Source organism: Schistocerca americana, chromosome 4, assembly GCF_021461395.2.
Source record: "Schistocerca americana isolate TAMUIC-IGC-003095 chromosome 4, iqSchAmer2.1, whole genome shotgun sequence".
In the NCBI taxonomy this organism is placed as follows: Eukaryota; Metazoa; Arthropoda; class Insecta; order Orthoptera; family Acrididae; genus Schistocerca; species Schistocerca americana.
In genome coordinates, this window is record NC_060122.1 from 301111452 (window position 1) to 301135589 (window position 24138).

Below are 24138 nucleotides of genomic sequence, written 5' to 3' on the forward strand. Positions count from 1 at the left end.
GAAAATGACTGATTTACTGTACTAACCTGGAGACAATTAGTACAATATCGTCCACAAAACGAAGGCGATTCACATTCCGTTATACATTTGTTCTTCGTTTTCCCCGTTAAAGGATCTGAAAAATCTAGGACCGCCCAGAACAGTTTTCGTGATAGTTCGCTAACTCACTACTCTTTCATTTTCTAAATTTTCTACCATGACAGCTCTAGCAGTAACGTATGCATCCTTCAACATATTGCTGAAATTGAGTTAAGTGCTTTCAGCAGATCTATGAATCCCAGAAGAAGTCATAATTCCTGCTTATTGATTCATGCTCCACTCCTAAAGCGTACTTGTTCTGTTGCTTTATTAAAACTCAGTGCTATTTCTATGTGGTTGCTAATAATATTTGTGATTATTTTGTGCATTACGGGTAAGAATCTGATAGGTCTATAGTTTTTCGTGCCCGTCAGTATTCAGGTCTTTTAAGGCTATGATACGCATTCCATATTGCTCAAATACTCCCACGCCCTGTTCACATCGGATCCCGCCGCCGCAAATGACGTCACGCCCATTGTTTTGTTCTGTGTGCGCAGCTGTCTTGTCTGTGGACTTGCTTAAGACACAAGGTCGGTCATTGTCAATGTTTCTTTTCGTTTCTTTTTTTTCCTTGTAATGTAGATGTACGTAGAGATTAGCATGGTTCGTAACACCATTCCTCCTAATTGTGTAGATTTCCAGTTTCTAGCAGCTATAATTGCTTACGTATATAGAAATTTATCAACACTAGGTTTTCTTATCCTTTCGGAAACTCTTACAAACGCTGCCTTCTGTCCAAATTACACGCTTTTTCTTGATATTGTTTTCACTTTGTTCGAATAGAAGCATCTTTTTTTTCATTTCAAAAGAAATTCTGAAAAAATTATTGGCAAACAATTGTTCAACCGTGAGATACCCGGATGTTACGGAGAGGGTGTTCCACTGTAATCACTAAATGCGTTCTCCGAAAAAATATGCAGTATGCACATATCTCCTGAATTTTATTTTAATTCTTTTTGAATTTCAGACGAGGTGATCTCTTCTGTTCAGCTTTAAATCCGCTGTTCGCACCTTTAGCTAAACTGACATCATAAAAATTTTTGCGGTTTTACCTTTGCGTTACACTAAAAATAGTTCACAACAGCAAATGTAATACATCGTAGGGAAGCTCACAGATGCAATTTGAGATCTTCATATTGAAGAGTCAGTTTATTTCAACAGAGGAATAGAAATTTCATTTTTACTCCGTGCAATAGTGCTTCCGATGAGTCGAGAAGAGCAGTGTCTTATGGATATATTTTACATTGCCGCTGAGACTCGATTAAGTATGAGTCTGAAACGTCACGTGATTTAAGAGGCAATGTTAATGAGCATGGTAAATTACTGTGGTATTATGGGGAATTCTAGTGGGTAGCATGACAATAGCTAAGTGAGAGTCTTGTTATGATCTTGTTCGAGTTTTAGAACATACCAAAGAGCAGGTATTTGTGTTTTAAGCTGCCGTAGGAGATCGTTCACGTCTCGCAGAAATGGAGGCGTATAAACTTAGGGAGAGTGTGTGGGATGGAAGACTCTCATACATTTTGTTGATCTTGCAATGTCAGCTCCTTGTATAAAGCGGTCCAGCTCAGCATTTATGCTAGATCTCTAAATGCGTCTAATATGGCGAAACTTCCATAGGCTTACATAACAACAATGATGCGATATGCTACGTAGTCGTAATCTTTACAGATCGAAGCATCGATCGAATGTGGTGGTCACGTTCATTGGCCGCCAACTACCCAGCAAAGCCATTGTGAAATGGATGACAGTACGATTGTATAAGACATTTACTATTGAGAAGTGATGTGGAAAGTGCACATAAAGTGTCGGTAAATTTTTTTAAGTCTTACATTTACTGATATTCGATTATTTTCGATCTAAAAGATGTAAATGCTGCTCGTTTTCAACATCATCACGGTAACTTTCCTTTGATGCACACCTCTCAGACCTTTCGAAACTGCCTACCTCTGCAAAACTGGACGCGAGTTTGGTTCAAATGGCTCTGAGCACTATCGGACTTAACTTCTGAGGTCATCAGTCCCCTAGAACTTAGAACTACTTAAACCTAACTAACCTAAGGACATCAAACACATCCATGCCCGAGGCAGGATTCGAACCTGCGGCCGTAGCGGTCGCGCGGTTCCAGACTGTAGTGCCTACAACCGCTCGGCCACTCCGGCCGGCGACGCGAGTTTATACGAACCTGTATCGTCAACATCGCTCATATTATCGTATCATCAATTATTTTCTGTTCGTACGCGAACAAACTGCAAAACCTATCTCACAGTTCTATGTAGACCTATAAGGCCACAAGAGGATAAACCTCTCGAAATCTCTAATTTCAATTAAACCCGGCTTTTATTTGCTGACATTCTGTGGTAAGATACCTAGGTTCTCATGAAGATTTTAAGCTCTAGCTTGCTGTACAAAAAAATTGTTTAAAAGTTGCAAATAATTTCTTACAAACTCATGTGAAGACAGGAGAACCCAGTGTCAAAAGTGGTAGTTTCGAAGAATGAGAGCTGGTCTGGTAATTTGACGTTACTTACTTTCTTACCTTGGTTATGAATACAAGCAGAGTGAATGTTTTGCTTAATTTAAGAAGTCTTCGTAAACTTTGTACAGGCCAACAGTGGCTAAATGTCATTTGTTATGACTACATCTGCATCTACATCCATACTCTGCAAATCACTGTGAACGGCATGGCAGAGTGAACATCTCACTGTTCCAGTTATTAGGGTTTATTCCCGTTCCATTCACTTCTGGAGCGCAGGGAAGATGATTGCTTAAAAGCCTCTGTAATTAATTTGGTCTTCTCACGATTCCTATGTCAGCGATACGCAGAGGGTTGTAATATATCCCTAGAATCATCATTTAAAGCCGGTTCTTGAAACTTTGTGGAAGTAGGCTTTCTCGGGATAGTTTCTGTCTGCCTTGAAGGGTCTTCCAGGTCAGATTCTTCAGCATCTCTGTGACACTCTCCCGCAGGTCAAATAAAACCCTTGACCATTCTTGCTGCCCGTCTCTGTATACGTTCAGTATCCACCGTTAGTCCTATTTGGTATAGGTACCACATACTTGAATAGTGTTCCAGAATGGGTTGCACGAGTGATCTGTAAGAAATCTCCTTTGTAGACTGGTTGCATTCCTCAGTATTCTACCAATAAACTGAAGGCTTCCACCTGCTTTATCCACGACCGAGCCTATGTGGTCATTCCATTCCATATCCCTACGAAGCGTTAAATTCAATTATTTGTATGAGCTGGCCGATTCCAGGTGTCAATCATTGATATTAGAGTCATAGGGTACTACGTTTGTTCGTTTTGTGAAGTGTACAGTTTTACATTTCTGAATATTTAAAGCAATTTTCCAGCCTTTGCACCACTTTGAAGTCTTATTACGTCCGACTGAATATTTGTGCAGCTTCGTTCAGATTGCCTTCTTTGTAGATAACTGTATCATCTACAAAAAGTCTAATGTTACTATTAACATTGTCCACAAGGTCATTATGTACAACATGAACAGCAAGGGACCCAACAGACTTCCCTGACACTCTCCATCTTGGATAACATGGTGCGTCCTCTCTACCAGAAAATCCTCAGTCCAGTCACATTTTTCGCTTGATACCCTTGTGATCGTACTTTGGACAGTAAGCGTAGATGTGGTACTGAGTCAAATGCTTTTCGTAAATCAGGAAGTACTGCCCTGATGCAGAGGTTTCAGCATTTTATGTGAGAAAAGTGCGAGTTTGGTTTCGCATGATAGGTATTTTTGGAAACCATGCTGGTTGGCATGGATATGGTCCTTCTGATCGAGATACCGCGTTATGTTTGAGCTCAGAATATGCTCTAAGATTGTACAACAATCGATGTCAGGAATATTAGGTGGTAGCTTTATGGATCACTTCTACTAACCCTTTTATAAACGGGTGTGACCTGTGCTTTCTTCCAACTTCTGGTCATGGTTTTTTGTTCGAGGTATCTGTTGTTGTTGTTGTTGTTGTAGTGGTCTTCAGTCCAGAGACTGGTTTGATGCAGCACTCTATGCTACTCTATCCTGTGCAAGCTGCTTCATCTTGCAGTACCTACTGCAACCTACATGCTTCTGAATCTGTTTAGTGTATTCATCTCTTGGTCTCCCTCTACGATTTTTACCCTCCACGGTGCCCTCCAATACTAAATTAGTGATCCCTTGATGTCTCAGAACATGTCCTACCAACCGAACCTTCTTTTAGTCAAGTTGTGCCACAAGCTCCTCTTCTCTCCAATTCTATTCAATACCTCCTCATTAGTTATGTGATCTACCCATCTAATCTTCAGCATTCTTCTGTAGCACCACATTTCGAAAGCTTCTATTCTCTTCTTGTCTAAACTATTTATCGTCCACGTTTCACTTCCATACATGGCTACACTCTATACGAATACTTTGAGAAACGACTTCCTGACATTTAAATCTATACTCGATGTTATCAAATTTTTCTTCTTCAGAAACGCTTTCCTTGCCATTGCCAGTCTACATTTTATATCCTCTCTACTTCGACCATCATCAGGTATTTGTCTCCCGAAATAGCAAAACTCATTTACTACTTTAAGCGTCTCATTTCCTAATCTAATTCCCTCAGCATCACCCGACTTAATTCGACGACATTCCATTATCCTCGTTTTGATTTTGTTGATGTTCATCTTATACCCTCTTTTCAAGACACTGTCCATTCCGTTCAACTGCTCTTCCAAGATCTTTGCTGTCTCTGAAAGAATTACAATGTCATCGGCGAACCTCAAAGTTTTTATTTCTTCTCCATGGATTTTAATACCTACTCCGAACTTTTCTTTTGTTTCCTTTACTGCTTGCTCAATATACAGATTGAATAACATCGGGGATAGGCTACAACCCTGTCTCACTCCTTTCCCAACCACTACTTCCCTTTCATGCCCTTCGACTCTTATAACTGCCATCTGGTTTCTGTACAAATTGTAAATAACCTTTCGCTCCCTGTATTTTACCCCTGCCACCTTCATAACTTGAAAGAGAGCTTTCCAGTCAACATTGTCAAAAGCTTTCTCTCAGTCTACAAATGCTAGAAACGTAGGTTTGCCTTTCCTTAATCTTTCTTCTAAGATAAGGCGTAGGGTCAGTATTGCCTCACGTGTTCCAACATTTCTACGGAATCCAAACTGATCTTCCCCGAGGTCGGCTTCTATCAGTTTTTCTATTCGTCTGTAAAGAGGTATCTAGATGGACTATATAACAGAGGTCCTAACTTACCCCCAAATTCTGTATAGCATCTGACAAGGATTCGATCGGGCCATTTAGCTATACTCAGTTTTAGCCAGCTGTTTTTCAACACCACTGACACAAATACTTATTTCGCTCATCATTTCGGTGATACGAGGATTAAACTGCAGCAATTCTCCTGGGTTTTACTTCTCTCAAAACGGAGTTAAGGATTTCATCCTTTGCTTTGCTACCCTCAATTTTAGTTACTGTGTCTGTGGTGTCACCGCCAAACACCACACTTGCTAGGTGGTAGCCTTTAAATCGGCCGCGGTCCGTTAGTATACGTCGGACCCGAGTGTCGCCACTGTCAGTGATTGCAGACCGATCGCCACCACACGGCAGGTCTAGAGAGACGTCCTGGCACTCGCCCCAGTTGTACAGCCGACTTAGCCAGAGATGGATCACTGACAACTACGCTCTCATTTGCCGAGACGATAGTTAGCATAGCCTTCAGCTACGTCATTTGCTACGACCTAGCAAGGCGCCATAGAATTTGATATTGAGATTATAACATGTACCGTCAAGAGCGATGTACACCAATTGTGGATTAAAGTTTAGTATTATATCAACTACGTACTTTATTTGCTACTACTAATTCCCTTAACTGTTCCAGACCTCGCGCCAGTCAGCGTGTAATTAAACGCGTGCATTTCGGCCTCCTCTAGCAACACAGTGTTGGCTCTTCTGCCAACACTTCAGTGTCATTCGCGAGTGACTGGACACTGTGGTGCCAGTAACAGCCTTTACATACGACCAGAATTGCTTAGGGTTTCGTGAAAGATCATTTCACAAAACTACGTCACACCAAGATCAAACAAATAAATTTTAAAAAAGAGAAATCCCATGTTATGATAATGTAGAATAAAGTTAGACTATTTCTTCTACTTGCATTACAGTTTCAGAATGTACAGAGTGCAAGTTTCTGTGGTGTGCTGCATAACAACACAGACTCTTTACCACCAAACCATGTGGAAACACCATTACTCTGAGCCGCGTTATCGCGTCCTAAAGCAAGTGAAAATAAACGTGCTGCTCAGTTTATCGTAGAAAGACCTAATTTAAGATGGTCTCTATCTCTTTATTGACTTGATCGACCATCGAGACTTTAATCACTTTTTACGCAAGAGATTGTTTTATTTACTTTGTGTTGCTGAAAGGTTTTCTATAATTACACTGTATGCCATTTTTAAACATTTTATATTTATTTTAGGATAGTTTTGGTGCATACTATATTGTGTCCATGTTTACTGTTAAGCACACAAAAAGATGGTTCAAATGGCTCTGAGCACTATGGGACTTAACATCTGTGGTCATCAGTCCCCCGGCCGGCCAGAGTGGCCGAGCGGTTCTAGGCACTACAGTCTGGAACTGCGCGACCGCTACGGTCGCAGGTTCGAATCCTGCCTCGGGCATGGTTGTGTGTGATGTCCTTAGGTTAGTTAGGTTTAAGTAGTTCTAAGTTCTAGGGGACTGATGACCTCAGAATTTAAGTCCCATAGTGCTCAGAGCCATTTGAACCATTTTTTTCATCAGTCCCCTAGAACTTAGAACTACTTAAACCTAACTAACCTAAGGACATCACACACATCCATGCCCGAGGCAGGATTCGAACCTGCGACCGTAGCGGTCACGCGGTTCCAGACTGAAGCGCCTAGAACCGCACGGCCACTCCGGCCGGCATTAAACACTCATTTCAGCCTCGTGAAAACATTTTAATTAATGGTTCCGAGTGTCCCATTTTAAACTGTTCAATCTGTGATGATGGACACTTACATTATCTTCACACTAGCGTCCTCTACTATCTATAACTCTTCTCGCGTAACTATTGGACGCCCTCATGCGTTAGCTAAAGCTTGTTCATGTACTTCCGTGAATAAAGCGTTCGACATTGTTACTTCTGTCACAAAACTCCTAATGATCTGATGATTTCAGAAAGCCGAAATCGGTAACGATGTGAGTTATATCATGGAGTTCGATCAAGACAGAGAATTATCAATAAAATGCCATGTACGATAGCTGACTTTCATATAGATTTAATATCTTACACTGGAGGTGTAAGGCTCACATCCCCATAAAGCCACCCCTTTAGGGTTTCTCTGGTTTCCTTAACTGGTAGCAAGGTGTAAACGAAAGGGTCAATTTCCTCCCCCACCACCTTACAATCTGAGCTTGAGCTCTTTCCGTCATGACCGCGTTAAACCCTAATCTTACCCTGTTGTTTTCTTGTTTATTTGGTGCGTTGAATTTATTCATATTTGGACGGCAGTTGTTTTCTTTTTCACTGAGAATTCCCTTTAGATTTCAAAACAAGCTTTTCTGCGTACTGATTCTGGTAACCAGGGCCGGTTGGATAACATTTTCCCACATAAACGACGTATCATCTCGTCCAGTCCCTTTTTGCTCGAAATTTTTACTGGTGTCAGTTTTCTCTACTAATGGTGATACGCACTGTATAGAAATTCTGAGATCAGGTTAGTTTCCATTCATAAGGCTGTCGCACTCAGCGACTCTTATATTGACTTGTAAATAATAAATTTCAGCTATCAGTCGTCCTTTTTAAATTTTATTGTCAGATCTAGATTTCAAAACTAGCCATTCTCAATGCACTATCATTTTTGATCAATGCATTTAATGCCTGTTGGTCGGGCTTTATCCACAGTTCATTGAATGAACAACAATTTTCTCAGTTCCACACTCCACTTCGCCTGTACTGGAACGCCACCTGACCTAAAAACAGCCCGCTTCTCGTGGTCGTGCGGTAGCGTTCTCGCTTCCCACGCCCGGGTTCCCGGGTTCGATTCCCGGCGGGGTCAGGGATTTTCTCTGCCTCGTGATGGCTGGGTGTTGTGTGCTGTCCTTAGGTTAGTTAGGTTTAAGTAGTTCTAAGTTCTAGGGGACTGATGACCATAGCTGTTAAGTCCCATAGTGCTCAGAGCCATTTGAACCATTTTTGAACCTAAAAACACATGCAGTTGATAGTTTCCTGCTGTGAAAGTTGGAGCGTCCTTAAAATGTGGTGCAACTTACGAGACGCGACTTTTGTCGTGATTGTCCTTTGTTATGCCACTTTGCTTCCACCACTACTCCCTGGTGGCTGTATTTCGGAACGCGAGAATTCAGTTGCAATTATCGTGGAATAATCGCTGATGTACTCCATTCGCTTTCAGAGTGTTTACATTTTATTACTGAAAAAAGTAAAACAGTGGCTGGCAGATTGATTTTCGCAGCTTCTGGAACAACAAGAACAACCACTTGTGTTTCATTTTCTGCAGCAGTGTGTGTGTGTGTGTGTGTGTGTGTGTGTGTGTGTGTGTGTGGGCGCGCGCGCAGTATTTGCAAACCAGTGATGTATTCCACAGTATTAGAAGATTTTTGGATGAATAAACAAATAAACTTAACAACCCACCAGATTAGCTGAGAGTGCTAATGCGCTGCTTCCTTGGACTCGGGTAGGCGCGTAGGCTCCGGATCGAATCCGCCCGGCGAATTAACGACAAGGGCCAGTGTGCTGGCCAGCCTGGATGTGGTTTTAGGTGGTTTTCCACATCCCAATAGGTGAATACCAGGCTGGTCTCCACAGCCCACCTCAGTTACACGACTCGCAGACATTTGCAACACGTTCACACTATTTCACGATTTCCACTAGACGCAGACAGCTGGTGTACACTGATTCGATCCAGAGCGGGGGGTGGGGGGGTGAGGGGGGGGGGGTGACGGGCTGGCGGCAAGGAAGGACATCCGGCCACCCCTTCAAACTAACCTTGCATATCCGATTGCAACCACGCCGACCCTGCGAAAAGTGCGGGACAAAGGCGTAAGCGAAAGAAAGAAAGAAACTTAATATATAACCAAATCAGTGAGGCGTAGAAACTTCGTGATTTATGAGACCAATCACTGTATAAATTGTGGGTTATGTGCGGGATATAGCCCCCGAGCTTGATGTGACATCTGTTAAACTAGAAATTAGTTATCCAAAACGCTTACGTCAATGAATACAATAAAATTCTAACATTTTGGAAGTGTGGTGTGTCTGCAGATGATATTTACATTCCAGCTGTTGGTTATTTTGCCGTAGCAGACGGCATTTTCTTCTCCGAGTGTTTTTTCTTTTCCAAAAGTGTTTGTGGGACTTGATTTATCCTTATGTGAAGTCTGTTTTCTTATCCAATATTTGGGTTTCGTCTTCCTTGTATGTAACTCTTGCCTCAGCTCTAATACCATGACCTGCTCTATAACATTGATACCCCTCCACCTATATGATTGCGATTGACTTCATATTGAAAGCTGTACAACTACGTAGAATTTGTGGCGTCCTGCGTGAACGGTAGGCTCACGGTGACACTACAGAAAGCCACATCTGTAGCGTCACATTAGTTGCGTGTGCGAACCCTGCTTAAGTTTCGCAACATAGTGTCTCCGTGTAAACTTTGCTTTACGCTAGTTTCATGGGTTATCGGACGAGCAGTTCATTTGTGCTGTGAGTTGGTTTTGTTGCAGCAACGAGTTTGATGAGGCTGACGATGGACCCCCTAGAGCAGGCGGGCGAGTGGCTGCGAGGCGACTCGCTGCCGCGCTGGAGCAGCACGCAGCCCATGCAGCGCCTGCTCGACTACAGCGCCTCTGGCGAGCTGCGCAAGCATTCCACCAGCCCCTTCCCCTACAGCCCCGAAGTCAACCAAAGGGTGGTGCTCTGGTGAGTGGCCGCGCCAGCGCACCGATATTTGCTAACTGCCTGTTAGCCATTTAACCATTTCATTATCCTTCATTTATTAATTTATTATTTGTACATTACCCTTACGATCGAATGTGAAGGTAACCCATTACGCATGGCTTAAAATTTAATATATATGACTACAGTCCGATTAAAATTAGTTGATAAATGACATCTCTCACTCGTCGCTCGGTTATAGTCGACACACAAACATGGCGGGTCCCTTCACAAATGCTGTTAATGTGTAACGTGGAGCATTGTGGGAAGCGACCGCCGCGAGGTATGACGGAAATACGAGATGCTCTGTCGACAACTGATTTTAAGTGACCGATGACTGAATTGCGGCAGACGACGGGTTTTGTAGCCCTGAATTGAAACTCATCGGTGATCAACAACTTGCGGCACTAATGACGTCACAATCGCTTTGTCAAGGCATTTATGGCTAACCTCTATGAGCAAACTCAAGACAGATAAATTTCATAGTACGTTTGTTTGCGTAGCCATCTTCTGCAGCAGAACTTCAATTATAGCAGTAGCAGCAAACTAATTTCTCGCCGTCATTGGTTACCTGAAACTTTCCTCATACTGGCTACAAGGAATGCCACACTACCAACTGATGAGCAGTCCTGGTTGGCTCTTGGTTGATTATAGGCGACAAAAGCAGATTTCAAACGAAAAAAAGAATGACAGGAATAAAAATAAAAGTAAATAAAAAAAGCCTATATGATGATGAAAATGACATGGCAAGGTACTAGAAATAAAAAAAGATTGCATTTAATTCAATAAAAATGACAATTCGAATGTTTTGATTAGATTTATAAAAATAAATTATTTTGGTGCATTTGACGAGATTTGGATCTTTGACATTACACTTGGCAAGTTTATATGCTAACCACTACGCTGTACCATTACACTAGAGTAGGTTATTGTATTTGTGACTCTAGTGTCCCAATCACAATGGTAAACCATTCTCTTTGATTATAATAACTGTGTCAATGACGCTGAATCGTGTCTTGTGCAGAACGATCCAGCAGTGTCTGGTTATTGATGTGAATGAAATGTGTGTACGAAATAAAAATCCACGATTCAGGATTCAAACACATCGAGAAAGAAAGCCGGACAAGTAATTGGAAGTGAACTAATTGTTGTGAGAGTTTGGCAACAATGAACAGTTCAAGCACGATGAACGCACTGATTGTAGAAAACCACCTGCAGCACGTGAAGTGTTGACTGTCAAGTAATTTTAATTGGACTACAATTTTGCTCACGCGTGTGAACAATGTCAGATGTTCATTGTCCTGGTGCCAATGGGATCGTTGTCATCACTGTTTGGTCTACTACCACAAATCAACCAACCAACCTGGTGGCAATGCGTTAGAGGTTTCATGCACTGTCGTGCATCATTATCAGTACAAAATGTGGTTGTACCACATTTTATTTTTTAGGGAATTGAATTATAAATAAAATAAAATAAAAACTTTCATCCTGATTTTATATCACTATAGTTCATGAGCTCACATAACTGGATTTCGTAAACAGATTTCACAATAGCTATTCTGCTTGGTCGTGTAAAAATTTAATAGTGTTTATAGAAATGCAGTTCTAACTGCCAGATTTCCTCTTCCACAATCGATTTTTGCTTCCATGCTAATCATGGAGGATACCTCCATGGTGATAATGCATGACAGTTTTACAAAAGTGTCTGGGTTGCCAGGTAGTCTTGTTATTAAAAATTTTTAGATGATCTGGACAGAGTCACTTTTTGTACAGCAGAGGAGAAGTAGAAATAAAGTGTGTATCAAAAAGAATATACTATCATGAAGTATTATGTTGTCAAAGTTATTGATAGCTAGGCCTACGCCACAGCTCGGTTTCTGGAGACACGAATATATTATCTACTTTACATGCATTGCTGTTATATGTGGTTGTTGCTGTTTTCTTAATTACTGTCATTTGTTTTAAAGTGGCTTTGTGTTCTCGAGTTTGTGAAATGTTGTTCTTTGATTACAGTGCAAAGATTTTTCAAGGTTTAAGTACCAAACTGAACCTCCGAATGGATGGAACATTTACAAATGATAGCAACAGTTTGTAGGAACAGGAAATGTATGTGAAGGAAGGAGCCATGGCCGCCCTCCTGTTTTTGATGATTGTTACACGAATTCATACTGCTTTCCAATGTAGTCCTACAAAATCAACTCGTCATGCCAGTCAAAAAGATACAACTGTCTCCAACAATAATTTGATGTGTTTTGAGACATTGGCAGGTTATGAAGTGATGCAGGGGTCAGCTATTACAGTCTCTATGTCATTATGATAAATGCAAACGTTTTACATTTTCTGACAAGCTTCAGAATGCTACTGAGAGTGATAACACTTTCACACAACGCATCATGTTCAGTGAAAAGTTACTTTCCACCTTAGTAAAAAAATAAACAAACATAATGCTTGAATTATACAGAAACCACATGCATAAATTGAACGTGTATGAGTTTCACTCAATGTCAAGATGTTTTTGCGATATCCCACTCATTGGTGTAAGCCGCATTCTTCTGCATTAGAAATACAGTTAATGGTCAGCAGTATCTTGCTATGTTACAAAACTGTTTGTTTCTGAGGCTGAATTAAAACAATTTCATTTGCCAACAATATGGGGCACCCCCTCACTGGAGTCGCCAAGTGCATGAATATCTGAATGAAACTGTTGAGTTGCTGGATTGGTCATCAAACAGCTGGTGACTTAGCGATTCTCAGTTAGTCTCCAAAGTCACCAGATTTGATGCTCTGTGACTCCTTTCTGTGGGGTTTCATTACGGACGGCATTTATGCACCGAATCATCACAGAAGCTAGAAGAGTTGAAAAACTGGATCTGTGCTGCCATAACATCAGTGAAGATGGACACGCTTACTTGAGTACAGCATGGATTTGAGTATCGATGTGATATTGTTCATGATGTGGAGAACATATTGAACATTCGTAATCTAAACTTAATAGATTCATAAATATGTGTCCCAAATTTTATAGTTGTAAGTCTTACAATTTAATAAGTATATGCATTCAAATTATATATACCTGCCAGGTTAGCCGAGGGCACTAACGCGCTGCTACCTGGACTCAGGTAGGCGCACTGGCCACGGATCAAATCCACCCGGCAGATTAACAATGAGGGCCTGGATGTGGTTTTTAGCCAGTTTTCCACATCCCACTAGGTTAATACTGGGCTGGTCCCCATGTCCAGCCTCAGTTACATGACTCACAGACATCTGCACCATTCCATGGCTTATATTAGACACAGATGGCTGGTGTACACTAATTCCGTCCCAGGGGGGGACAATGTGGCGACAGGAAGGTCATCCAGCCACCCTCTGACACTAACATTGCCAGCTCCATAGTAAAACGGCCAACCCCTTGTTGAAGTTGGACAAAGGCCCATGAAAATAATGATGATGATGATAATGATGATGATTCAAATTGTATATGTTCTTTTTGAAATACCCTGTATTAGACTGAGCATGAAGCTGTCTACCTCAATATTTAACTGAAGAGAAACAGGCACTGTGTTTACTAATTCAGAAATTGGAACAGCTGATTTCTGTGGGCCATTTGTATAAAACAACGGATGACCAGAAACCCAATATTCTACCAATCTAGCAAAACCACTTCATGTCTTAATTTGTAAATACAACAGTGCAAAGATAGTTCCTGAAATTTGGTTTTCATCTTTTGGAAGTTGTGTCCCAAAGACAAGAGGGAGAGGGAAATTATGCTTCATATTTCCCTCTGTATAGGCGTAGTTTTGGTCCCGGTTAATTTTAATCAAATATCTTCAAAACTGTAATCATTGGTGGCGACTTCCTCAGAAACTGATTGTAAGACAGATAAATCTTTTTGGAGGAATGCCACTTAGGAAGGCAATTTGAAATACTGCCTAACTATCAGTTTGCTGTTTTCTTCCTGTGGCCAAGGTTTTAAATGGGACCCAGCAAGGTTACCATGCCTCACTGAGCCTTCACGAGGCCAGTGCTAGAATACACAGCCCCAGTCTAGGTGGCTCACTGCACAAAAACACAGCAGGTATGTGAGACTGACAGAAGAACTCTAAGAATTGCAAAAAAATTGCCAACAAGACAAATGAAATCACAGTTTGTGAACAAGCACAAGTAGGCCAAAGGTTGTGTAAGACTTAACTTCATGAACTGGACCAAACAGGCTAAGATGCAATACACCTTCCACAGAAGAGATGAAGAAACGACTTCACAAAGCAAATTTTCCAGCCTAGGCCCTACAGGTATGCTCTCCCAACTCAAACAGTAATAACAGCAATACACATAGAAGATCCATAAAGTGAAGACATAAGGGTGCTACATTAAGATTCGCAAATCCTGTAACATCTAATCCCTGAGGAGATAAATGAAGGAAACAGTAGTGAAAAACCACTGAATGACATTAAGCAAGCCTGGAATTTGTCCCACCTATTGATTTTCTCTTCATTGCTTTTGAATCATTGCTAGGCTGTACCATCCAAGTAAAAGTGTACTTTTGTCAAGCACATCTCATCATCGCACATGTTGTATTTGATGACTTGGTCAAATCAATTCAGCCATTTTGATGGGACCTGACCTGGGTCTCCAGAAAACATTTTATGATGGACTTACCTTCTGGGCAGTGCACCTAAAGCAAACAATATGTTTATCAGAAGTAAGCAGTAAGAATATTGAGTAAGTAGCTAATCGTATTATGTGTATGACGTAACGTTGTTTGTTGGAGACACTGACTACATAAAGACATCTACATCACTATGGCTCCAATTAGGTAAAAGCTATTGCCCACATGGACAGGTAATGAAACAGAAACTGTACATCATTCCCAAGGGTCCATATATTCAGAAGTGCAATGGATTACCAGCCAGCAGTTAGTCAGCAGCACTTGAAGCAGCCATAAATATTTTATGGGGACCCTACTCAGAACCCAACAAAACAGCTGAAAAAATTTGACCAAGTCACCAAATACAACAAGTAGAATGATGTGATGTACTTGGAAAATGTACACTTTTACTTGGATGGCACAGCCTAGGAATGATTCAAAAAGAGTGAGAAGAAAATCAGTGGCTAGAACAAATTCCAGGCTGAATTGAAGAAAACATTTGGTGGCAATCAACAGCAAGTTGGCTTATCAGAAGAACAGGGCAAATGTCATGGTGAAATGACACAGTCTTACATACAGAATATTTGAGGCCTTTGCAGTGTTGTGAATCTGAATATGATGTAAGCTCACAAAATCTCAAGTTTGATGAAAGGAATCACAGAAGATAAATACAAAGTTCTTCTGTAGATAATGTCATGACAATAGAGGAATTCAAGCAGTGCCAACATAGAGGAAAAGCAACACAACACAGTCTTACATGCAGAATATTTGAGGCCTTTGCACTGTTGTGAATCTGAATATGAAATGAGCCCACAAAAGCTCATGTTTGATAAAAGGAGTCACAGAAGGTATATAAAAGTTCTTCTGTAAATGATGTCATGGCAATAGAAGAATTCAAGCGGTGCCAACATAGAGGAAAAGCAGAAAAAGAGATATGAAACATAAAGGAAAAGCAGAAAAAGAGATATGAAAAACCCCCAAATGCTGTCATTATGGCAGTTGTGGAAGAACACCATGACATCGCCTCTTTCATATGCCGGGTTGTAAGAGAAGAGAGACAGCATTTTATGGTAGCCAGAACAGGAAATAGGAGTTATGAACATTAACTTCATATGTCAGGATGTAATCATGAATGGTGAAGAAGAGGTGTATCAATCTTGGCACCAGTCTCCACCACCAGTTAAGTGCATCATGAAGACTAGACTTCACCAACTCAGACCTATGCCACCATCATCAAACAACCACCCAGCACCTGACCAATGCAGATACAACCAAGTATAATGCCACCAGAACAACAGACATTTGGGGAACAGAGGGCAACAAACTGGCCTCCTTCCACTGGACATGTTGTATGTTGCTGCAAGGAAAGAAGATGAATGTTCAAGACTATTATGTTGCAAGATGTCAACCATCATAACAGTCCTATTTACACCACTCAACTGCTGCTGATTATAGTCGACCTATGGGACAAAGCTCCTCCCCATACCATGGATGAGATCATGCCCCAGCATGCCATAGCCATTACTCATTGAAAGCTAAGTGAGATGACCATCTACAGAGATGAAACAACCACAGATAAAAATTGTGACATTACACTCAAGACATGGTCTGTTAATGAGAACCTCTTCTTTCTGCTGTGTAGGTAGGATTGGATCCATGCAAGAGGGATACCATTAATGCCATAACACTTTAGTTTGCTAAGTAGTATTTTGTCCACACAGTCAAAGGCTCTGGAAAGGTGACAGAAATACCAACAGGACAATGTTTCTTTATTAGCTCTGGTAACACATCATTTGTGTGGTCTTGTATTGCTTTCTGTGTGGAGATTCCTTTACAAAAATCAAACTTAGAGGTGTTTAAATATTTCTTCTCATTTAAATGAGTCAGTATACTATCAGAGGCCAGTTTCTCAAACACTTTTGAAAAGACTGGAAGGAGTGATATAGGTGCTCCAGTTTTGTAGATGGGGTTACTGCAGCATGTCTGTCAGGAACTATGCCCTGAGTATTGACTGATTACTAAAACAGCTTAATGGTAATCCTATCAAATCAGCACAAGATTTCAATATTCTGCTAGTAAAACCTATATGGCTAACATAATTACTACTTTTAGTGACCCAATGAATTCTGTAATATCATTACAAGTTTTGTTATCAAACTAATGTCTGCTGGTGGTGCATGCAGTGCCTCTAAAAGTAAATCTAACATATCTGTGTTATTATTTATTACTGCATTCAGTGTTTGCAGCCACTGTGAGGAAGTAACCGTTAAATATGATTGCCAAAGATTTGAAAATATTACTATTTATGCTAGAGCCATTTTCTGGGAGGCATAATTTCATTTGTATTACCAGTTTTGTTTATTTCCTGTTTAATGAGTTTCCAAAAAGTTTTTGACTTACTCTTGGAGTGTTTTATGTTTTGAACATAGTACATGACTTTTGCTTTTTTAATAACAAGTGTGGAGGATTGGACAATACTGGTAGTAATAGAGTTTCTAATCTTGACAAATGCATGTTCTTTAAATCATGTAGAGCTCTCCTCTCTCTCAGCACAAATACTTCAGTCCCAGGAGTTATCCACCTCTTATACTTGCTTCAATTTTGACCCTGTTTGTTTTAGGGGAAAACAAGGCTCAAATTGCTTTAGGAATACATTTAAGAAAGAGTTAAAGTTTCCATTAAATTTATAATTTTCACCCCACCATTCTGCCTATAATTTCTCTGTAAATATTGTGATTAAGTCACTATTTGTGGAGGCTTCAATGTCAGTTTACTTTCAGGTAGTGCCGACCTAAAACATCTTGAATTGTTGACATCCAGCTTTGGATTATTCTGCACATTCAAAATTGCCTACAGGCATTCACGGACATACCACAACAGCTGTTGATAATTTATGTTAAACCCAAAACCTGAAGTGATTTAGCTGTAAAATCAACAGTCAGTGGGGTATTTGACTGTGACAGTGAAATCTTAACAATAGAATTTATTCACCATACAGATCATAGAAGAAAAGAGTGTTACATCCTGTATGGGGATGAAACTGTTCAACAAGTTGCAAGATCATTGGAGATGTGAGCTAACTATAAATCCAACTGAATATTGGAGGTGATGAGTTGCTGACAGGCACACAAACAACACTGAAAATTTTGTCAGCTTTTGGATGAATCCTTATTCTAGCAACAGTACACATACATACCTTACATAAGCATGCATGTGCAAACGCCCCCCACACACACACCTGTTCAGCTCAGGTGGAGTGAGCAAGCAGAGAAAGGAGACAGGGAGTAGGAGGTAGGCTTGAGGCATGACCAATAGTTTGGAGGGAGGCAGTGGGTGTAAGGAGTAGGAATGTGGGAAGGAGAGACAGCAAGTACATGGGACAGGACTGCAACACATGGACACCAGAACCAGTGAGTTCTTGAAATGCACACTGATGGTGGCATGGGGTATGAATTGGGATCGGGTAACAGAATAAATGAAGAGGAGACTGTGGGGAAGAGGATGTGGCTGCAGTAAAGTTAGGGTCTTGGAGCAGGATGGATGTGGATGTGGGGCAAAGTGTCAACAGAGATTGAGGCCAAGAGGATTCTCGGAATGAAGGGTGTATTGTGAGCATAACCCTCATCTGCATATTTCTAAAAGGCCTGTGCTGTAGGCAAGGATCCAGGTGGCAATGGTTGTGAAACAGCCTCTGCAATTGAACATGTTGTGCTCAGCAGCACGTCTCCATTGGATGGTCACTCTGTTTTTGACCAGAGTCTGGTGGTTGCCATTCATTTGGATGCACAGATCATGCCCATATAAAATACTGTGCAGAAATTGTAGCAGAGCTGGAATATGACATGGTTACTTTCACAGGTGATCCTACCTCTTACTCTGTACACTTGCTGCCACCCTCTGAACCATCAGCTGCCCCTCCCCAACCCCCTGCCCCTCCCAATTCCCACCTCTTTCTCCCTCTATCCATTCCACCTGACAAAATACCTCACACTGCAAGTCTGTGGAATTCTTTTTTTTTTTTTTTTAATGAAGAAAAGAGGTTAATTTTAACACCCACCTGTTTTCAATGAGTGTCTTTCTACTGCCCCATTATTTTATAATATTATCTCATAATAGTTGTATCAGAATTCTAATTTCTCCAGTTCTGAACAAGGTAATTATGATGTGTAATAACATTTTAATTTATGACCTTACTTTTGTTTTTAGGAATGGGGATATTACATCTTTGAATGTGGATGCTATTGTCCATTCAACAAATGAATCGATGAATGAAAGAAATCCAGCAAGCGACAGGTTATTTGCTCGAGCTGGTCCTGGTCTCAGGGAAGAAATATCTACAGAAATAAAAGGTTTGTAAGGAATAAATTTAGTCACAATAATTACAGCTGTCATTATTTGTGAAATAAAGTATTTTATATTTTTGTAATAAGTTCAAATTTTCTTTACAAGGTAGTAAAAATTAAATCTTTTATTTGTTCATACTCCACAAGTTATTTATATCTGATGCTATGCTGACAAGCCTTAAGCTACATGTCTGTCATATTCGTCCCAAAAATCTTAGTATATTAAGCTTTATTTTCTTGCAACCAAATCTTTTTCATTTTTGATTCCATGCATAACTTTAAAACTAATGTCCATAAAATCTTTGTTGAAACAGGAACTTATACTTATTAAAAGTTGTCAACAAAACCGTTTTGTTAATATTAACAAGTTTGAGACAGAAGGGGGAATCTATTTATTAGCTGCCCAACAATTACAAAGTGTAAGTGCACACACAAAGTCTCTCTTTTATTTTTCTTTTAATTTCTCCATCTGCGGAAACAAGAGAATGGAAATAGGAATCAAAGAATAAGTTTATTAGGTGTAGGAATGACGAAAAGAAATCCAATCAGGTAATGAATTAGTAGACACATGCAATACAGCAAATGTTTTGTAAGTACTGGTGTAGTATCTAAGATCTGTTTCCAACATACTTAGCTGTTGCTACAAATAGAGCAAATATGAGAGTTAAGCTTTAAGTAAATCAAAGGGTTTAAAAGACAATAAAAGGCAAATAATGATATAAAAATGAGAGAAGACACACAAAAGAGGTTTAGAGAGAGCAGTGGCAAATGGGGAAAATCACCTGTGAATTATAAAACAAAAATATCATAGAGGTTGATGGGCCCTAAAAGCTGGCAGAGATAATATACAGAATGTGTGTAGAAAAGAAGTGGTAGATAAGTGTTACAATTGTCTGGAGGGGCCAACATGGTAAAACCAGATAGATGAAAAAGCTAATTGCAAATTTGAGGGCCACTTCTCAATTTCTGATTTTAGAAACTTTGCTGTGGGAGAAGGCTCCAAATAGCTAGAGGTATGAAACATGTCCTTAATCCCTGTTGTTTGTACTATAGCATTTTGCTGGCACAAACAGTTTTTCTGTTTGCATTCCTCCTGACTAAGAGGATTGCAATCCTGTTGAAAAATTCATTGACAAATCATATGTTTAGCCTTCGCACTACCAAGAGGGGGCAGGGGGTCACTTTGTGCCCACCTTTTGAAAGTATTGTTATCTAGTCAGTTATCTTATATTTTAAAATAAATATTTATTATTTGTAATCAATTATTCTACCAGATTCCAAATGTTTTAAATTTTTTAGTTAAACTTAACTCACAAATTTGTCTTTTTAGTACATGTCACTTTCCCCTGTGAATGTCTTATTCAGTACTTTTTGGTTCAGGACTTTACTTACACATCATTATCACTTTAAAAGGTATATTATGAGTAAAATGCAATAATAATTAATGAATTTTGCATTTTTTTAAATTGTTTATTGTGGGTATAAAGTACCCTCCCCCCCTCCGTAAGAGGTACATGTCACTGAAAGTGCATTGATGTTGGTGAAAGTGTTCTGGGCCCTACTTACACATCAGTATCTCTTTAAAAAGTATGTTTTTAATTAGGTCAACTACAATTAACAATTTTTTTGTGGGGATAAAGTACTGCCATTGGTAATAAGTGTTATGAAAAATGTATTGGTACTGCTGGTGTTAATCTCAGAAACCACCCTCCATTTGGTTATTAATGTGTTGCTAGTGTTGGAATTGAAGTGTGTTACAATTGTAGGAAACATAACATGTACTTTTCATTGGGATTCTCATGTGGGATGGAGCCAAGGTGTAAAGAAACATTATGAAGGTTGTTGTGGGATCTTACCCAAGCCAATACAGAGAAATTAATTTAACAACCAGGCTGCACATGGTTTTCAACAGCACTGTAGGTATCTTATCTACTTGCAAGCATATTGTTACCAAAGACCGATACTAGAAGTTATCACCATGAAGGATGCATTAAGTTCAGTAAGCATTCCAAACAAAATGAGAATCGAGACAGTAGATGAGTTCAGTGATCTGAGCAGGGCAATATACCTAAGCAAGTAGAAAATAATACACAACTAACTGTGTGAGGTGGAACATTGTTCGTGCTTGGCCAATGACAAATGGACAGAGCCCACATGAAATGATGGTTCTAGAGCTGATGAGAGAAGCTCTTTTTGTTGATACCTCCTGTAGATTGTCAGCTAAGTCTGACTATGTCATCTGTTTATCTGTTAGGGGTTCAAGAATCCTACTCCTGAAATTAGTTACAAGTGTTAAATGTGTTAAAAGTTAAACATTTGGAGTCAAATGTATTTTTTTTTTTTTTTCAGGTAAATACTGATTGTTTGACTTCATAAACATCTATATATACATATAATGCACTACTTTGTGCACAATTGAGAATTTACAGAAAAAGTATAAAAAGTAGTATTTAGGATATACACATGAAAAACAGCTTATGAGTCATCTAATTCGAAGTGAAGATAACATAGAGGAGCATGTACACTCTTTTGTAGTTCCAGGATGGGATATATATATATTATAAAAGCAGTAGATTGTTTTATGGTAGGCAATGTGACCAGTGCACCACCACTCATTTATTAATAGCATAAAAAGTACACTTCTCAATTCTTAAGCAATGATAAGGATTGACTGTGAAAGTAATTTTCCTAAAATTCCTTTTTTTGGAATACTTCTAATGTGATAACCAAAGTTCAAATAGTCTGTCTTGCTGAATCACTAGTTCAATGAAAAATAACAGGTTTAAGTCCAAAGGACCACACTGTAGAATGACAGTCTCAGAATCCCTGTACAGTAGTTGGAAGTGATACCATGTGTGGGATGCATGATCATGGATTCCAATTCTGTGTGCTGATGGCAAGAAGGCCAACAGCTCCAAGTTCATTGCAAGTGACAGCCTGGGGTGACATGCTGGCTGTAACTCATTCCCAGGTCAACTTGGAGCTACAGGATGCTTCACAGAGAGTCGCAGAGGACCTGTGATAGCAATAAGTGTAATTAGCCAGAGTGTTCCTAACATGAACTGCTGTTCTGTGTTTGTACACTCGCATAAATTATGTAACAGCACAAGAATATGGCACAATCTGCTAGCGGGCACATGATATTGTCTAGGCAAAATAGTGTCTGTGATTGCAGAGCTGAGGTTGTGAATGCATGCTCTGCTGCCAGCAAACCGGGTATCTCTTGTGGCAGCTGCGAGAGATTCTGAGGACATGAAATTAGCCTGTGTGATTGATGTCTAGAAAGTTTATTAATACTGCAAGTTTAGTGTGGATTGGTGTTTGGGTTTAGGTGCTTGTGCCGGTTGTAGCAGATGATACCTGAAGCTTGCCCACCTACTGAATGCAGGTGTATGTCTGGTCGGCAAGTAGCTGAGACACGGCATCCCTTCCCCCCAGCCAAGAGATGGTGAAGCCATCTTGGTGGAGAGTGACAACTGAGCCTCTTTCCTTACCCAGAAAACTATGTCAACAGAATTGGGAGATGTATGGTGAGAAGCCAACATTGCATCTGCTCAGAGGAAATCAGCCTGGAGTGTATGAGACATCAGCCAGTGCCAGTGTCCATAGGATGGGATCCTGGACCCACCGTGAGGCTGGTATGGGCAGATCCTGAGCGGCTGGGGCCAGCTGAGGAGCAAGCCATCTGGAGCAAATCTGCAATGATAACAAAAGGAGTAATATTGTGCCAGAGGGCTGATAGCGGTGTGAGAGCACCTAAGGCATGTGCAGAGAATGTCTGAAGGTCATAGAATGATGCAAGAGTTCACTGGAAAGAAAATGTTAAAGACATTGTGCCCAGAGAGTGGGTATGACTGCAAGAGCACCAGAACAGTAAGAATCTTGCACCTGGAGGTTGTATACAAAAAAAGATGCTGAAAAAGTAGAGCTGTTACAACAGTAGGGTGGATACGAATGCAAGAGCTCTTGAAAAGTAGAAGTGTTGCAACAGGAGATGGTATAGGAGTGTGGGACCATTTGAAAAATAGGAAAACAAGAGTGTTTATTAGACACAGGAAGAGATTTCTGAAAATGTACAATCACTACGCACAGCAAGGATATCTGTAAAATGTGTGCGTGGGTTAGGCATGGAAAAGTGTGTCACAAAATGCTTGCATGAATTAGGTACACAACAGAAACTCTGAAAAGAAGTGCATGAAAGAGTCAATGAGATGAAATTTGAAAAATGAGTGCATATATTAGTCACAGGGAGAAAAAGTGACAAGGAGGAAGAAATAGGAAGAATCCTTGGAATGTTGGTAGCAATGCCTCCAGTGATTGAGCTGCAACAGAGTATGAAAAAGGGCAGGAAAAAGAATAGACGTAGGGATGGACCATGAGAAGGGGAAGATGCTCAACCATTGAAGTCTGTTGATGGGAGTCACTGGAAGATCCATGGATACTGAAATTCTGTTCTCAACATGGACTGTAGTAGTTCCAAGGACCTAATGGTACCAACAGTAGAAAGCGGTGGTGGTGGTGCTGTCCAGGAGTTATTGACCCTGGAGGCATGTCAGGGATAGTGGCTGGGTTTCTCCACTGCCTTGATGATGCCAGCAAGCTTATCCAAAATCCTTTTTTCTATGCATCTCTGCAATTGCTGCATGTCATGCAATAAAGATAGGACTTGGGGTGTCCTTTTGGAAATGATGACCATACTGTAAAGAGAACTGGAGAAGTCAGTGCCAACACTGACTGCCTGAGGCAAAAGCCATGAGTGTAGCAAAAGGAACAGAAATCTTAATCACCAAATGATATGAGACAAAACTGCAGAAAATGGTTTTCTTTGCTGCAATTGAATGTGGGATGAAACATAGAGTGCCAACATTAGAGCCAGTGGTGCTGCTGGAGCCAGTAAAACTGTTTAAACCTTCTTGCCAAGTGCTATGGGACAAGACACTTGAAGCTCTTGCCATGAACTGGGATGGACGTTTCCATTGCTAATGGTGAGACAAAAACCTGGAACTTTATTCTTGTCTGCATTTGATGTGACTGGTGCTGAGGTCAAAACGGAAAAATGCATGCCCAGGTAGACAAGCCCTACAAGTTTATTTGTGGCATAAAAG

General features: G+C 40.3%; 1 protein-coding gene across 1 annotated transcript in view; it reads left to right on the forward strand.

The window, feature by feature from the left end:
- LOC124612283 (protein GDAP2 homolog) overlaps positions 1-24138 on the forward strand; it is a 678155-nt gene that overhangs the window by 425658 nt on the left and 228359 nt on the right. Inside the window, exons 6-7 of the mRNA XM_047140390.1 lie at positions 9835-10030; positions 18897-19039. Of these exons, the coding sequence (XP_046996346.1) occupies positions 9846-10030; positions 18897-19039 (328 nt within the window). The 5' untranslated portion in view covers positions 9835-9845. The remainder of the gene's footprint in view (positions 1-9834; positions 10031-18896; positions 19040-24138) is intronic.